The sequence below is a fragment of the Haematobia irritans genome, chromosome 1 (genome assembly GCF_050003625.1).
Source record: "Haematobia irritans isolate KBUSLIRL chromosome 1, ASM5000362v1, whole genome shotgun sequence".
Classification (NCBI taxonomy): domain Eukaryota; kingdom Metazoa; phylum Arthropoda; class Insecta; order Diptera; family Muscidae; genus Haematobia; species Haematobia irritans.
In genome coordinates, this window is record NC_134397.1 from 109,176,568 (window position 1) to 109,195,501 (window position 18,934).

Genomic DNA, 18,934 nt, shown 5'->3' on the forward strand with positions numbered 1-18,934 from the left:
TCGCTTTGCTTAGCCGACAACGTGCTTGGGTCGACTGATCTTAATTTCTTTAGGATAAACAAAGCATTTCTTCGTCCCTTGAATCTCTTTCGAGAGGGATTGCCTCCTTTTGATGTCGTCACCTTAGAAAAGGTTAGACTTGCCAAAGTGTCACCGCCAGTCGACCTGTCTACAGTTCGCCTAATTTGGCCTGACTCTTGGTCGCTGCCCCAATTTATAACTTCAGTCGTTACCCGCCCACTGGGCCCTGAAGTTAGCAACCCAGTGGATGACTTTGAATTTCGCTGCATGGTGGTTTATTATTTCCACCACACGTGAAATTCCTAATAAGTACTTATTACGATGAAATACTCCGCTATTAAAAAACACGTCCGTTCAGTTCGACGGTTGAATAATGGCATTGGTAAAAGTGACAATTATTTATTCTTTCTATTGTCCCGAAAAAATTAATTCAAATCCAGAGAAGGTTCAAATTTAATTGCGTCACCTTATAAGTTATTGTGATGTGGATAATGTTAGGAACCCAGAGTAGAACTTGAATTACATACTGCAAGCCCTAATAATTCGCCACTTGTTTTCTTTAAATTATCATTATTCTTGTCCTTATGTTACATGTATGTATGTATGACTGTTAATCTTTTTGTTCTCACATTCTTATTCGTATATATGTAAAGGGTGATTTGTTAAGAGCTTGATAACTTTTTAAAAAAAAAAAACGCATAAAATTTGCAAAATCTCATCGGTTCTTTATTTGAAACGTTAGATTGGTCCATGACATTTACTTTTTGAAGATAATTTCATTTAAATGTTGACCGCGGCTGCGTCTTAGGTGGTCCATTCGGAAAGTCCAATTTTGGGCAACTTTTTCGAGCATTTCGGCCGGAATAGCCCGAATTTCTTCGGAAATGTTGTCTTCCAAAGCTGGAATAGTTGCTGGCTTATTTCTGTAGACTTTAGACTTGACGTAGCCCCACAAAAAATAGTCTAAAGGCGTCAAATCGCATGATCTTGGTGGCCAACTTACCGGTCCACTTCTTGAGATGAATTGTTCTCCGAAGTTTTCCCTCAAAATGGCCATAGAATCGCGAGCTGTGTGGCATGTAGCGCCATCTTGTTGAAACCACATGTCAACCAAGTTCAGTTCTTCCATTTTTGGCAACAAAAAGTTTGTTAGCATCGAACGATAGCGATCGCCATTCACCGTAACGTTGCGTCCAACAGCATCTTTGAAAAAATACGGTCCAATGATTCCACCAGCGTACAAACCACACCAAACAGTGCATTTTTCGGGATGCATGGGCAGTTCTTGAACGGCTTCTGGTTGCTCTTCACTCCAAATGCGGCAATTTTGCTTATTTACGTAGCCATTCAACCAGAAATGAGCCTCATCGCTGAACAAAATTTGTCGATAAAAAAGCGGATTTTCTGCCAACTTTTCTAGGGCCCATTCACTGAAAATTCGACGTTGTGGCTCGTTAGTAAGTCTATTCATGATGAAATGTCAAAGCATACTGAGCATCTTTCTCTTTGACACCATGTCTGAAATCCCACGTGATCTGTCAAATACTAATGCATGAAAATCCTAACCTCAAAAGAATCACCCTTTACTAGAGGTCTGCACAATTCTATTTGTAAATGCAGAGTACACGTGTACTTGCTACATGAGTACATCTATTTGAGAGAGTCGCAAAACAATTGGTACACATTTTGATGAACACCAAAAGCCACGAGTAACTTCTTGTTGCTACTCTGATGTCTTCACTACCAACAAACACATATTCCTCTTTTTCTCTTATAGAAGTGTACTCAGAGTGATCACGTCGAGTATGTTGCGAGAACAAAACTTCATAGAGTACTCCATGTACCATATGCAGTTTCAGAAATACAAAAAAACAGTTACTCTCCATAATATATGTTTTCGGATTGATATAAAGAACGGCAAACGTTAAGGTAAGTGTGTGACATACATAAATATATGAAATATGTGATATACATACCTATCTATGATTAATAATAATGGAAAGTTTTACTTCGCACATAACTGAGAAATACTTGTGGTACCACGTGAAGTGAAGAGAATCGATGTTGTACTTTTTCTCAAGTACTTAAATTTTTATTGTTCCTTTTTTTCGGAACACATATTGTTTCGGATAAGTACTTGGTGGTATTTGACAAGCAAGTGTTCTCTTCACTTCACTACTTGCGCTCTGAGAGAAAGACAGTGTATGTACTATATTTGACAGCGAATTGCACACATGTAGTGAAAAGTTATTCGATGCAGACCTCTACCCTTTACTATCCCAATAAACACAGGATGAGCGTTTTTCAAATGCAACAACTTTTCAGTTTGAGGGTAACTATAATTATCAACATAAATTCAACTTGACTTGAAACAGCTCATATTCAATACATCTTCAAATTGTTTGCGAATTACTTCCAATTTGCCAAAATGTTGACGAAATCTTTGAAAAGGGGTTGAAGATAATATGAGAAAACTTTGACAAAACACTACCCTAAAATGCAACGAAAAAACCATGTGGTTTTCAATACTTGTTTGTGCAACGAAGTTCGTGGTCAATTGAAAGAAATAAAAAACATTTTAGACAAAAAACTGAATTTACTCCAAATAGTTTCTAATAATACGTAAGTGAAAATAAAAAAATGATATGAAACTTTAAGGAAGACACTAAATTATATCTCTTTGCCGAAAACTAAAATTATGGATTCTACGTTCTTTAAAACATTAAAAAGCTGACCGATGAAAAAATGTTGGACAAGTAACTGGAACTGCTTCAAATAGTTTATAATAATTGGTAAGTCAATATGAAAAATTAAATCAACACTTTAGAGAAGTCACTAAATTTAAATCTCATTGCAGAAAACTAAAATATTTGGATGCTGCATTCTTGGAAACATTAAGAGGTTGACCAATGAAAAATGATGGTGGCTTATCGAAAAGAGAAAGTTTCCATAAATCAAAGTACAATGAATTAAACTTGGTATTTATGCTTTTCCATATCAACTACTGGGTGATAATTCGCATCACGCCTATAGTTTAATTTACATCGCATCATCGGTTTAATTTGATATTTTGTGAATTGAAATTGCTGGAAATTTATTCTAACTCTCTAGTCATCAAGTTCCTTGCTAATTTCCCGAATTTTAATGAGTTTTACAAGAATTTTGTGACACCAACGTTCTTGAGGAATTTTGTGGGTTTCAATACATTTTGTGCCACGAAGTACGTGGTCAGTTATTTTTATTGACATAAAACCGAAATTAATCCAAAACGGTAATTATAATTGGTAAGTCAAAATAAAAAGTGAAATGAAAACGTAATGGAAATCACAAAACTCGATTGGTTTGCAGAAAACTAAAATCATTGGATGTTATATTCTTGGAAGATGTTGACCGGTGAAAAAATGATGAAGGAAACAACAAAGAAAAGATTCCAGAAAACTTGCAAAGTGCAACCAATTAAAACAAAGTGCAACAGTTCCTAAATCAAGAACTTCTGGATGAAAATGCGCATTGCATCAATTTACATTCCGTCATCAGTTTGATATTTTGTGAATTCCTCTTGATGGAATCTATTCTAACACGCAGGCCAGCAAGTTCCTCGATAGTAATTATTTGAAATTGTCAGCATATTAATTAATAATTAATTAATCAATAGTTATGTGACACCAACATTATGGGGGAAATTATACATGAAAAATGTTTAAGTTATTTAAAGTTGTATTGATAGTTTTAGTTATTAATACCTTTAATAAGATAATTATGTTTTGATTGGTATTATAACATATTATTATTTTTATATATTGTTAATGTTATTTTTAATATTATTATATTTTTAACGAAAAAAATTAATAAAATGTACAAAATCACTAGAAATTTAGTGTTGACTTTCAGTAAGAACTGGGATTGGCTTTCATGCAAATTGTGGTTAGAAAATATTCGCAGCTATATTAGTTTTTAATTTGTCTCACATTGAAAACTGTTTGAGAAATTATTGAGTAGCAATGCATTTCAATTTGAGGATTACAATTGAGAGATTATTGCTATTGTGTTGAATTTTACTGTTGAGGGTAATGTCTGTTTTTTTGTTGAGAACGCGATTTTCTCAACAATTTCTCAACTTGAATATTACCCTAATCCTTTGAAAAAATGTTTGAAAAATTATTGCATTTTAGTATTTTTCAAACGTTTGTGTTTATTGGGTATGTCTATACTCATGTATTTGATCATTCGTATATCTATACATATTCTAACGGTCATACTTTGCCACTACTTGCATTTTGACTTTTTACATCAAAGTGGTTTGAACATTTTAAGGAGTAAGATCTGTGTGCGGGTGGTATGAATATTAATTATATTAATTTTAATGTACAATATTAATAAAAGTTACATTTAGGTTAGTCCACCCACTCTGCAACTTTGTGTGTTTTATTCCACTCCACTAAGACCACAACCGATAATTCATCCGAGGAACGCCGATATGAGACAAATAAGACTATAATACCCACCAAAGTTAAGAATGGAAGTCAGTCAAATGGGGGGAAATTGAGAATGATCTGTCTGTCGTCTACTTACAGGTGCTGGAAAAGTTTCCCGGCCCAGATCCTCGACACCAAGATGCTGGTTGGTATCAAGGGCGATTTAAGCTAGTCGCATTTGAGGACCAGAGGTCTATAGAATGTTTTAAAGCTGCTCTGATACTAATTGGTGAAGTTTGGGAAGGTGCTGCTCTAGAGTTCGTCGAGAAGAAAGACATACCGGCTAGACCTAGAGCACATGCGTGGATACCTGCAAACCCTTCTGACCCTGAATCTATTTTAAATAGGCTGAAACGATGCAATCCAGATCTTCCAACAGTTGATTGGAAGGTTGGCCGTTTGGATGAAGTGGATGGACCAAGACGGCATGCAGTGTTTATATTGAACACTCAGTCTTTGCCACATCTAGCAAAGTCTCAGGGCCGTGTATGTTATGGCTTTCATTATATCCAAATGAAGGTATATAAAAACGATCAGCTAAGGATTCAGAAATGGACAAGCCTCTGTCTGAATCAGAAGTAAGTGGATCCTCTTGCGAAGTCGAGGGATATACCAAAGTTGAAGACACGGATAGATACCGTATGTGTGAGGAGGTTTCTACTGCCTCAGAACTCACCAAAGTTGAACCTATAGTTATTGCGAGAGTCACCGAGATCTCTGAAGAGGACATTCTTGATGACTTGATTGAAGCGGCTGATGTGACGGTTGTTGAAAATTTCGATGGTCCTACGGATCCTCCAGATAAATCTTCATCATTGTAAGGCTGCATGTGCTGCCTTAAAAGTTCTCCTGATGAAAGGGGACATATGCGCTTTACAGAATATCAGTTATTCCGGACGACAGTGCTCGTGTCGAACATATCCCATATATTTTACACATTATAAGGTAAGTCCGAAGGCGTAATCGAAACTGCTGCATGTTTATGGGATCGATAACACGTTTACCGATTATTTAGTCATCGCCGACAAGTCGTATCGATCCGACACAATGTAAGATTCTTTACAAACACCGACATTCCGTCCGGAATAACTGATAATCTGTAAAGCGCATAATGCAAGGGGAGAGTCGCTAATATAGTTTATTTTGCGTACTAATCTGGTAGTTTGCAACAAGGGAGATGCCCCAACCTTTGTCACTAAAAACAGGCAAGAGGTTTTGGACATCACCCTGGCCTCGCAAGAACTGAATGAAATGATATCTGAGTGGCAGGTTTTAAGTGAACACAGCTTCTCAGATCATCGCTACATCAGTTTCAAATTTGATGTTCATACCACCAAGACCATATTTCCGCCAATTGTTAGGAAAGCTGAATGGAATAGGTATAAGGAATCGTTCAATATGATGATACCGGAGAGACAACTATGAGAAATATGCAAAATATCGAACACGCAGTGGAGCGGATTACTAAGGCCTTCAACATATCACTGAAAGCTGCTTGCCCTAGAGGGAAGCCAAGGGGGAAAATCGACCACCATGGTGGTATACGGAATTAAGTAATCTGAGGAAATCCTGCAGGAAGCTCTTTAACAAGGCATAGTCCACTAGAGCCCTTGAGGATTGGGACGCTTACAAGAATACTGCAGCATTATTGAGAATACGTCCGAGGCTTCCAGACTACGAAAGGTTCTAGCATCCACCAACTCCGCTCCAGGTTTCATTAAAACATCGGAGGGCAATTGGACAACGTCCAGTGAGGAGACGCTGGAGGTACTATTGGACACAAATTTTCCTGGAAATCAGACGGTTGAACAAGGTTCTGGCGGTCCCACAGTGGCTCAGCGGTCGTTGTATCGGAATCTAGAATAAGTTTGGCGTTAAATAGCTTTGGACCATTCAAATCCCCCGGACCTGATGGAATTACTCCGGCGGAGTTACAAGCAGTGACTGACAAAATTATCCCCTGGTTGTCGGCGATATATAAAGGATGTATCAACTTATCATATATCCCAGGAAAGTGGAGGGAAACAAAAGTCGTTTTCATACCTAAAGGTGGGTACTATGTTCGGTTTTCGAGTTGAAAATCACTTTATTTTCGCGATTACTTTTCCTGAAATAATCAAAATTATAAATTAAATCCAAAATATTCCTGTAAAGTCTTGCCGAAATCTAGGGGAACAAGAAACTGCGCATCAATTGAATTAATTTATCTGCTTCATATTGAACTGTTTTATTAAAGTAACCGCGAAAATTTCAACTCGAAAAGCGACATAGTACTTACCTTAAAGCGGGAATAGCCTCTCACTCGAGTGCGAAGGATTTCCGACCAATCAGCTTATCCTTATTCCTACTTAAGACTCTGGAGAGGATGATAGATATTTATCTTAGAACTATCATCGATTCAAGTTTGTTCTCGAAACGACAGCACGCATACTCGAAGTGCAGGTATACTGAGACCGCACTACATGAATTGGTCAGCTTTATTGAAAGCTCACTATCTGTCAAAGAATACACAATCGTGGCGTTTCTAAACATAGAAGGGGCGTTCAATAATGTCCATCCGAGCTCGATATTAAATGGACTGACAACTCTGAATGTTGATCCATGTATACTCAGGCTGTTAGACGAACTGCTAATGAAGAGATGTATTTCAGCCACACTAGGACAAGCAAACATACAAAGGTATGTGAACAGAGGCACTCCCCAAGGAGGAGTTCTATCACCTCTTTGCAATGTTGCTATAAATAACCTTCTGGTTCCTCTAGAAAAACAAAGGGTAAAAGTGGTGGCATACGCAGATGATGTGCCTCTAGCAGTCAGGGGAAAATTTCCATCCACAATCACAGATATTGTTCAGAGGGCCCTCCGGATGACTGAGAAATGGGCGAAAGACAATGGTCTTGGGGTAAATCCTGCAAAGACAGAACTAGTCATGTACTGCAAAGATCGCAAAACTCCCACGGTTAGGCCCATTTCCTTAGGGGGTATTGAAATTCCCTTTGGTGAGTGCAAAATACCTTGGCGTTATTTTGGACAGGAAGCTGAACTTTAAGCTTAATATTGAAGAAAGGACGAAAAAAGCAACGGTAGCTTTGTACTCGTGCAAAAAGGCAATAGGAAAAAAGTGGGAACTAAAACCAAAAATTGTGCATTGGCTATACACGGCAGTGGTTAGATCTATAAGTTTAGACAAAGTTCAGCGTATGGCATGTTTGTGTATCTCAGGCGCATTCAGCAAGACTGGAACAAATTCCCTTAATGTCATGTTGCATCTATTGCCTTTAGACATATTGGCCAAACAGTCAGCTGCAACAACGGCTGTGCGGTTGCGCGAGCTATCGCTGTGGTCGGAAAAAAGTTACGGTCACAGTTCGGTCCTCAAAATAATGCCAGATGTGCCTAACATAGTGGATTACACTTTGGCGAGTCCACTTTTCGCCAAAAAGTTTGGGACTCTAATCCCCAACAGTGAGGCGTGGTATACACAGACCCCGGGGAATAAATATATAGATTTCTACACTGATGGCTCCAAATTGGATGGACAAGTGGGTTTCGGAGTATATTCTATAATGATCTGGAACTTCGAATAGCGAAAAGATTACCTAATCACTGTAGTGTTTTTCAGGCTGAAATATTAGCAATAAAAGAGGTGGCGAATTGGCTGAGAAGTAATGTTCCGAAAAATGTGGGCATTAATATATACTCAGACAGTCAACCTGCAATAAAATCCTTGGACTCTGTGTTCCTCAACTCGAAAACGGTCATCGACTGCCACAAATCTCTCAATGAGATGGCTAAGCAGTACAATATTCACCTAATATGGGTGCCTGGCCATAGGTTAGGTTAGGTGGCACTTAGACTATTCAGTCCATTGTGATACCACATTGGTGAACTTCTCTCTTATCACTGAGTGCTGCCCGATTCCATGTTAAGCTCAATAGGAACATACCGGTGAACTGCGAAGCGGATGAGTTGGCAAGGCTAGGTTAGGTTAGGTTATGTGGCAGCCCGATGTATCAAGCTCACTTAGACTATTCAGTCCATTGTGATACCACAGTGGTGAACTTCTCTCTTATCACTGAGTGCTGCCCGATTCCATGTTAAGCTCAATGACAAGGGACCTCCTTTTTATAGCCGAGTCCGAACGGCGTTCCACATTCCAGTGAAACCACTTAGAGAAGCTTTGAAACCCTCAGAAATGTCACCAGCATTACTGAGGTGGGATAATCCACCGCTGAAAAGCTTTTTGGTGTTCGGTCGTAGCAGGAATCGAACCCACGACCTTGCGTATGCAAGGCGGGCATGCTAACCATTGCACCACGGTGGCTCCCAATACTAGGGACTACCTTACATATTCCAGGGGAACTAGAATCTGTTGGTATGCCCCTGGCTACCTGTAAGCTCATGCTGCGTGAGAAGGCTGTTATGATGGCAAATGTTCGATGGGAGAATTGCGAGGGCTGTAACGACACCAAGCAAATATGGCCCCATTTAAACTTAAACCGCACACTAGATATGCTTGTGTTCTCGAGACGTCAGATATCACTCCTGATATCTGCTATAACGGGTCGCTGCCTGATAGGCGATTTTGTAAAAACTATATGCGCGAAGTATAATACACCTCTTGTGTGAGTGTCCTGCATTTTATGTTATGCGCTTTACAGAGTATCAGTTATTCCGGACGGAATATCGGTGTTTGTAAAGAATCTTACAGTGTGTCGCATCGATACGACCCCTGCCAGCATTTCAATGTTCCATTTCATCCTCATCGCTACCACAGACTCGTAAGTGACACTGCAACAATCGCCAACTGTGATAGTATTTTGCCATCACTATTCGCATGAAAGTATTTTGCCATCACTATTGTTACAAGAGCCATTTTATATTTTGTGAAACACCAAGCGCAACTGGCTTATTATAATTTATTTCAATGAAAACAAAAATAAAAACATAGTTATTACGCTTAAAATTGTGAAAAGTAAATTGGTGAACAATTTTTTACTTTCCAAATGGAATAAAGTGATAGTTTTTCAAATATTTTTCCAGACACACTGCCTCCATTGGGAATAAAAGTACTGGCTGATAGACGCTACAACATTTAACTTACAACTTGTAACTCAACATCAATCTCTTATTAATGCATAAAAATGTGTTAAATGTGATGTGATAGCCGTATAAATGTTATATTTATGAGAATTTATAAATGTTTCATAAAATTAATAAACATCCAAACAATCGTGTTTTACTTGACCACAATGATTCTTTTACAACTATCTTAAAATGCACTTTGTCTGATTGTTTGAAGGGGCTCTTATTGGCGTCCTTCTAAATGTATCCAGAAGGGCTCCTAATAATTGCACTCATGCGATACTTTTTTGTAGTAACTTGGCGTGGTACAACTTCTCAATAGTGACGGCGCTTTTCCGAGGAGTTTTGGATATCGTATACGACTGTTTTCGACGTAGTGGGGATTCTCTGAAGCGCCCCCAAATTCAAAAAATGTTGGCAGGGACTTGTCGGCGATGACTAAATAATCGGTAAATGTGTTATCTGTCCCATAAACATGCAGCAGTATCGATTATGCCTTCGGACTTAACTTATAATGTGCACAATATATGGGATATGTTCGACCCGATCACTGTCGTCCGGAATAACTGGTAGTCTGTAAAGCGCATAATGCAAATTGATTGATTTGTACGGTAATTCTCGTTTTCAAAAAAAGAAATTGAGTCACTTGACTGCGCAATTGAGTAGAATAACTGCGCACTGCAAATAAACAAAACCATGGTGAATTATCAAAGTATGCCTTCTTGGTCTATGGATTTAACCTTCTTGCTGGGAATGTACGCAAACAGACCTTTTTTTACCAATAAATGTATAGTATGAAGGTCCAATTAGTACCGCATATAAATGTAATCAGCTGTTATATTTGCTTACAAAACCATCCCTGTACTATAAACAAATTTTGCCGCCTGTATATTTTTGCATAGACAACCACAGACATGCTTTCATTCAAACTCGACAAGCAAAGCAAGTGGAAGCAACCAACCAACAGTTGAAGAGGATATTTGTTATTTATTATTTTATTTTGAAAGAAAACAATGAGAAATGCCAACGCAAATAATGCTGCAACACAACAGCGCAGTGTAGAAACTGCAGCAAAATCTAAAAATCCGATGGAGGCGATAGATGTATTCAATTTCACCTCGAATGCGGAAAATGGACAAAACTTTACTCTTTATTGCAAAACAAAGAGTGATATGGATAGCAAAATATTAAAATGGGCTTTTAAACTAGCGGAACGAAATGTATCGCCATTTTATAAAGAACTGAGTATGGGCTGGCAACCCAAGGTAAAGCAAAATGATCTCAATAAAGGTTGGGCTAGATATTTGGTAGCAGTTGACAGCAAGAAGACACCTGTGGCATATTCAATGTTTCGGTTTGACATGGACTATGGTCATCCTGTATTATATTGGTAAGTAGTTGTTGGTATTTTCTGCTCGGCCCATAAGTTACTAAATTATGTTACAGTTATGAGATGCAAATAGATCCTTCAGCGCATAGACAAGGTTTGGGAAAACATATGATGTCAGCACTGGAAAAATGCGCCAAGCACTGGAAAATGGACAAAGTTGTTTTAACAGTTCTTAAGAATAACGTAAATGCTCAAGGATTTTTCAAATCTATGGGTTACATTCTAGATGATTCTTCGCCAGATATATTAGAGAAAGCAGACTATGAAATTCTTAGCAAATCGGTTTTAGAATAAAAACAAAACCTTGTTTTGTTATATTGATTGTTTTATTCCTATTATTGGCTTTGTATAAATGACATAAAATTGAGGTAATTTTCAAGCATAAAATTTTCTTTAGACACAAGACAACCCAGACGCATTTCTTCGTTTACCTGATCTGTTATGGTACACATTTGTATTGCTTTCGTGATGTGTCACACTTAAGAGATGTTCTGGTCGTTCGTCGATATATTCTGCTATCGAAGAAAATCGGTATTCCTGGTGTCGCTTTTTGTCGCCAAAATCGTCGCTTTTTGTCACCTTTAAATTTACCAGCACCGAGTTTAGTGTTTAATTTTTGAAGAAGTTTTTTAAACTTTGTTAATCGAACAATTAAAAAATAAATGGAAATTGGTAAAGTGACTAATCTTCAACAATTACAAAAAAATGGGAAACGTCAGTATATATAGCAGTTGTGGTCATCACATTCAAATCATAGAAAAGAACACTGTACAAATAAAGTAAACGTGTTGATTTTCAATTCCATTTATTTTTGATAGAAATCCTTCAAGGCCAATGTATTTTATTTAGCACCAAACTTAGGTAACAATTGTGTCGAACTTTGAATGATCCTTGGGCACATAATGTCAACGTCGTTCCAATTGTATATGCCGAATGTGGACAATAACATTCGGCATATACAATTTGTAGTAGTAATGTAGATATCTAAATCATTTCCCGAGTCAAATTTATCATTTATTTTGATTTTCCAAGTCAACATTGGATTACAAACAAACAGCATTTTAAACGCAAATAATTAAAATTCAGTTTTGCACATCAGCTGATTGTTTTCTTTCACGATGATCCTTGTGCCATTGATCTCAGCGTCGTCGCCATTTTTGTAGTTTTGGAAGCTTTAACTGTCCTCGAATATATATCCACATTTTTTCCGCGTCAAATTAAATATTTTTTCTTGATTTTCCGACTTAGATTTGCGTCAGAAATAAAAATATTTTGAACCGAAAAAATTAAAATTCTTTTTTGCACATCAGCTGATTGTTTTCTAGTGATATCGGCCTTTTATTACCGAGTATTGTAATTGGTACAAAAAGTAATCGTCGTCGTCGCCACTTCGCAGGAATACCAAATGAATGACGAGACGACTTAAAAGCGACAGACGACAAAAAGCGACGGCGAGAGCGACTTCAGGAATAGAAAATAATCAGCTGATGTGCAAAAAATGAACTTTAATTTTTACGGTTTAAAATATTTTTATTTCAGACGCAAATATTTGTCGGAAAATCAAGAAAAAATATTTAATTTGACGTGGGAAAAAATGTGGATATATATTCAAGGACAGTAAAAGCTTCCAAAACTTTAAAAATGGCGACGACGCTGAGATCAATTGCACGAGGATCATCGTGAAAGAAAACAATCAGCTGATGTGCAAAACTGAATTTTAATTATTTGCGGGAAATGATTTAGATATCTACATTAGGACAATAACAACATCCGGCATATACAATTGGAACGACGTTGACATTATGTGCCCAAGGATCATTCAAAGTTCGTGAAGGACACATTTGTTATCTAAGTTTGGTGCTAAATAAAATACTGTTACGAATTTGATAATTATCGATATAAGTTTATTTAAATTAGTTTCCGTTAATTTAAAATTTCAAATTGTAACGATGAAATTTCGCTATCACTTGTTGGAATCATCTATTCATTTTCTAGTATTTTCCTGAATTTCTTTTATGTTCTTTTGTTTGCTTACCGAAATATTAGTTCTTACTCTCTCATAGAATAGCAACCCCTTTGCTTTGTTATTCTGCATTCTCATTTCGTTTCATCTCATTGTCCATTGTCATTATTGTTGTTGTTGTAGTAATGCGAGCATATATCTATGTGAGTGTGTATGTGTTTGGCAACCACCAGATGAACAACTTAATGGTCGTAGATCCTTCTAGCATTGTCTAAGAATGTTCTGGCGTTGCCAGAATATTGTAGTGCCACCAGAATGTTCTCGTATTGCCATACCGTCATATATAAAAGCGCTCGCATGCTGCTAACGAGTCAGTCTTAATTAAAGCGTCAAACGAATAACATCATTGTGAACGAATTGTAAAGTGAAGTCATAGTAAATAAATTTTAGATTAACGTTATTTGAAACGAACAGTGTTTTAATTGTCGGGTAATTAAAAACGCCTAAATATAAAAACGTAACAATACATTGGCCTTGAAGGGTTTCTATTAAAAATAAATGGAATTGAAAATCAACACTTTTACTTTAATTGTACAGTGTTATTTTCTATGATGTGAATGTGATGACCATAACTGCTATATATACTGATTTCTTCGCATTTTTTTGTAATTGTTGGAGATTAGTCACTTTACCTCTTACCAATTTCTATTTTTTAAATTTATTTTTCAATTGTTCGATTAATAAAGTCTAAAAAACTTCTTCAAAAATTAAACACTAAACTCGTCGCTGGTAAATTTGAAGGCGACAAAAAGCGACGATATTGGCGACAAAAAGCGACACCAGGAATACCGATTTTCTTCGATAGCAGAATATATCGACGAACGGAATACCAATTAGTGGCGACAGAGGAAAAGCGACTTCAGGAATAAGGGTGATGAGTAACTCAAATGGATTCGCGGTATGTCTCCAATAGCGATCCTCCAAAATAGCTGGAAGTGACGACCAAGGAATATAAAAGATCCAGAAGAGACAAACAAAGACAATTCAACGAATGTAAATAAACGTAATTACGAATTCAACAATCAATATGAGCATGCCCGCCTTGCATACACAAGGTCGTGGGTTCGATTCCTGCTTCGACCAAACACCAAATAGTTTTTCAGCGGTGGATTATCCCACCTCAGTAATGCTTCTTTATTTTACTTTTTTCTTCTCTTGCTTCTATTTTCAAATTTAAATTTTAATATTTTTTCCCTTTACCTGTTATTATAAATTTTATTTTATTTTTTTTTCTTTTTACTATTTTCAAATTTAAATCTTAATATTTTTCAGTCTGTGATGTATATATTGTTCAAATTCTAAACTTCCTTTAATTTAATATACTAATTGTTAAATCATCATGATTTTTTGTTATTTTATGTTTCTTTGCTATATAACATTTGTATTTGAAACTTCAAATATTTATTTTATTTTAATTTAACTTGAAAATTGTTTGAAATTATATTGAATCCAAGTCTTAATATGCAATCTCTATTTTTTGTATCTCATACTGACATCCCTACTACTAATATCGTAAATGTCATTCTCAATTCTTTACCCACAATATTTTCGTTATTGTTGTTGCAACACTTTGGAGCAATGATCAACATGTAAATAATGTAAACAATAGCTGATATGTACATACGTATTTACATATCTTATAACTGTCCCATCTTTTATATCATTAGAAGTTTGAAGTTTGGCAAATAAAATATTAATATTCGAGAAAGTGTTGAAGTGGAACAATCGTGTTTGATTACAGTCGGGTCAGAAAGTGTGATATATGTAAATTACACAGAGAGACATTCTTAGTAATTGAAACAAAGTGTATTCAAATAGAGACAGTGAGAATAATTCGAAAATTATTCTGAAATAATTTGTGAAATCTTGAGGCAGGAAATTGTAGTGCACAGATACAGTAAAGAATTGGAAACAGTGTAAAAATTGTGGGTCAATTATTAACTTAGTGGAGACAAAATAACAATAGTTGAACTCAAATTATTTGGATTATTGTAATCAAAAGTGAAATTCTTCTATAATCCAAAATTGAAAATCAGTATAAACATTATCATAGAGACATATTAAGTGTAGCAGTTCATAGTGTTCCATGATAATACTGAATTTCTACTGGAAGTGAAGTTGACTATATCTCTGCAGCATTCAGAGGAGAAAATTAGTACTACATTTGTGTATTGCCTCGTAAGTTGGAAGTTGGCCCAACTCAAGGTAAAATTTTATTTTTTATTTTTATACAATTCGCATACCCAAGTCGGACCATTGGGTTAGGAATTTGTCTCATTACACATTGGACAAATTCAAGGGCTGTCAAAACAGGCAGTCCTCAAACATTGGCGACCGTGACAGGACAAATATTCAGTGGCGTTGTAACATTTTTTAATATTCTGAATTTAATAAAATTCAGTAGCGAGTGTCTCAGTACCACGAAAACCCATTTTTATAATTCGTGCGGTTACATAATCACTGATAACGTTATTGGAATACATTTGTTTTTGCCCCTGGAAATTTTACGCCATTTTTAAATTGCATTCTGTAATATTTTGTGCCGCGAATAAAATCATTTATGTTATTGGCCCACATCGAATTTCCACCATTTTCTTAATTTTGGTTTTTCACATCAATCACATCGCATACATTGCAATCCTCACATAGGAAATAAATTGCCTCGGTGAATTTTTTACAACAACATTCAAATTATAAATCATATTATATTGATTCTGTCTCGAAATTTAAATTTATTGGGAAGTATATTTTCGGAGTTTTTGTATACATAATTTTGAACAAAAAAATATACAATGCCAAACGTTGAAGAAATAACACAGCCAAGCCCATCGCTTGAAGAATTAAAACAGCGCCTCATCGAAAGGTAGTATGACCCGAATCAAAAATGTTGTCGAAGGAAAAAATACATTGTCTCAGACTGAGTTGGAATGTCGATTAGGCATTATTGAGTCATACTACAACCAGGCTTCTTACTATCAGAACCAGATTGAAAGGCTGTCTCTTCTAGACGATGGTAGGGCTGATATAGACGAACTTTACATCACTATTAAGACTAAACTTTTAGATCTCATTGGTAGTGGCAGGCGACAGAGTATTACTGAACAATCTTTTTCTGTCCCTCAACACTCATCAAGTCGTCTTCCTAGCTTGAAACTTCCTAAGTTTGATGGAAAGTATTTAGAATACAAAAATTTCATAAATACTTTCAACAATTTAGTCCATAAAGACCCAAATATTCCAGTGACGGAAAAATTCAACCACTTGCTTTCGTGCCTCAGTGGTGAGGCCTTATCAACAATTAAAGCGTTTCAAGTCACAGATGAAAATTATCAAAGTGCCCTCGATAGACACAAAGAGAGGTACGATAATGACACACTGATCTTTTTGGAAAATGTGACATCAATGTTTGAAATTTCTAAATCAAGTAAACCTGTCCCAAAGCAATTAAGAAATATTGTAGACACTATATCAGCCATTTATAGTTCTTTAAAATCACTTGGCTCATATGAACAAATTTGTGATGCATTCATAATTCATTTGGCGATGAGCAAGGTTGACCCGGAAACAAAACAGAAATGGGATGAGTTCATTGATTACTCAAAATTACCTTCGTGGACTGATTGCTGCTCTATGTTGGACAGACGTTGTCAACAACTAGATGCACAGTGCCGAAGAACATCCAAACAACAGAACCCATCTACCTCATCAAATTATTCACATAATAATCAACCTTCAAAGCAGCACTCATTGCTGGCGAAAAATATGACTCAAGAAATAATTTGCAATCATTGCTCAAAATCTGGTCATTTTATAACAACTTGTCAACGATTCATTGTTTTGACTCCAAATCAACGAATGGAGCAAGCAAAGCAACAAAAACTTTGTCTCAACTGTCTGTCAAAGGGACACATGTATATGCAGTGTCCATCGCGATATTCATGCAGATTTTGTAAACAAAAACATCACTCGCTTTTACATAAGCAAGAGGAGCAAGAAGAAACTCCGACTACGTCATCTGCCTCAACTCACGGTACATTTCGACAAAATTCTGACTCAGAAATAAGTAATGTTATTTTAGCGACTGCTTTGGTTTTAAATCGAGATTCTGAGGGGAATTTTAGAATGGGGAGAGCACTTCTGGATTCTTACTCTCAAGTGAATTTCATAACGGAATCTTTCTCAAATTCACTCAATTTACGGAAATCGAAAAATACTATAGATATTTTGGGAATTGGTGCTTCTGGTGTAAAAGTGTCATACAGAACGCAAAGTACTGTCCGATCTCGATTAAATAATTTCGAATTGTCCCTCGATTTCTTAATTTCTCCAAAGATAACTGGCTATCATCCTGATGAGAATTTATCGATAACGGATTTCAATCTACCCAACAACATTGAATTAGCTGACCCTGAATTCCATCGTAGGCGTGGTATCGATATGTTACTTGGTGCCGAGTCATTTTTCTCACTTCTTTCTGTGGGACAAATTCGTCTTGGGGAAAATCTACCGACTTTACAGAAGACACTTTTAGGTTGGATTGTTTCCGGAAAATATACAAGTAATCATTTGAATCGACCCTCAAAAACAAGTTATGTTGCCTCAGAAGATATATCAAAAATCAATAATAATGTCGAAATGTTATGGAAATTAGAATCTGTTCAAGGCAAACGCCAACCATTTTCATTGGAACAACAGGAATGCGAAAATCATTTCATTAAAAATGTATCGGTCCAAAATGATAGAAGAATCGTTGTGAGATTGCTTCTTAAGGAAGACCCAATGGTTCTTGGTGATTCAAGAGACATAGCTCTTCGTCGTTTTCTTTCTATTGAACGAAAATTAAATAAAAATTCTGAATTGAAGGAACAGTACTCAAAGTTTATGAAAGAATATGAAGAGCTAGGACATATGTCTCCAATAGAAGAAAAATCGATTTCTTCTCCAAACTATTACATTCCCCATCATTGTGTTTTACGACCTCAAAGTGTCTCGACCAAACTTCGTGTGGTTTTTGACGCATCATGCAAATCCTCATCTCAATTGTCTCTTAACGATATCATGATGGTGGGTCCCACAATTCAAAATCATTTACTCATAACTTTGCTGCGCTTTAGATGTCATAGGTATGGCCTCACAGCCGATATTGAAAAAATGTATCGGCAGGTATTGGTCCATCCTGATGATCGACATTTGCAACTGATTTTATGGCGTGATAATTCTAACAGTTCTATTAAAACATATACCCTGAATACTGTTACATATGGAACTGCATCAGCCCCATATTTAGCAATACGAAGTCTTCATTATGCCGCTGAACAATTTCCCAATTCTCACGAATGTGGCAAGGCTGTTGTCACAAAAGATTTCTATGTTGATGATATGATTACTGGTGCTGATGATTTGCATACATTGCAATTCATCAAGAAGGAGGTAACAGAAATATTGACTCATTCAAATTTCTCTCTCTCTCAAAATGGCATAGTAACTGTCTCAACCTAAGCTTAACTGATGCTGGTATAAAAGAGGTTCGAATTGACGATGATTCTACTAGCACCTTAGGAATATCGTGGTACACCTCTGATGATACTTTCCACTTTGAATTTCGCCCATTAAAATCGTATTCACATAATACGAAAAGAACAATTCTGTCTCTTACATCTACGCTTTTTGATCCAATGGGGTTAATCAGCCCTCTAATCATTAAATCAAAAATTTTGCTACAGAAACTTTGGATTTTAAAATGTGATTGGGATGAATCTGTGCCTCAAGAAATTGATAGTGCTTGGACTAATATTTTGGCTGATTGCCATAATCTAACCCAATTAAAAATTTCTCGATTCATTCGTTTAACCAATTTGATTGATCTTCAAGTGCATGGATTTGGAGATGCCTCTACTAAAGCGTATGGTTGTTGTCTCTATTTCCGATGCATCGATTCAT

At 36.4% G+C, this 18,934-nt stretch overlaps 2 protein-coding genes and 1 long non-coding RNA gene across 3 annotated transcripts; all 3 read left to right on the top strand.

Moving 5' to 3' along the window:
• The first annotated feature begins 2,340 nt into the window (after positions 1-2,340).
• Positions 2,341-3,662, top strand: LOC142221652 (uncharacterized). The gene is made up of 3 exons (XR_012718171.1): positions 2,341-2,813; positions 2,879-3,305; positions 3,370-3,662. It is a non-coding gene; the product is annotated as an uncharacterized LOC142221652 (long non-coding RNA).
• Positions 3,663-10,498: 6,836 nt separating this feature from the next.
• On the top strand, positions 10,499-11,286 carry Naa40 (N-alpha-acetyltransferase 40). The gene is made up of 2 exons (XM_075291407.1): positions 10,499-10,971; positions 11,028-11,286. The coding sequence occupies exons 1-2, from the start codon at positions 10,595-10,597 to the stop codon at positions 11,263-11,265; spliced, it is 615 nt and encodes a 204-aa protein (XP_075147522.1). The 5' UTR covers positions 10,499-10,594; the 3' UTR covers positions 11,266-11,286.
• Positions 11,287-15,862: 4,576 nt separating this feature from the next.
• Positions 15,863-18,493, top strand: LOC142230863 (uncharacterized). Its single transcript, XM_075301485.1, has one exon. It carries the CDS (start codon positions 15,863-15,865, stop codon positions 18,491-18,493), a length of 2,631 nt encoding a protein of 876 aa, XP_075157600.1.
• Positions 18,494-18,934: the final 441 nt, after the last annotated feature.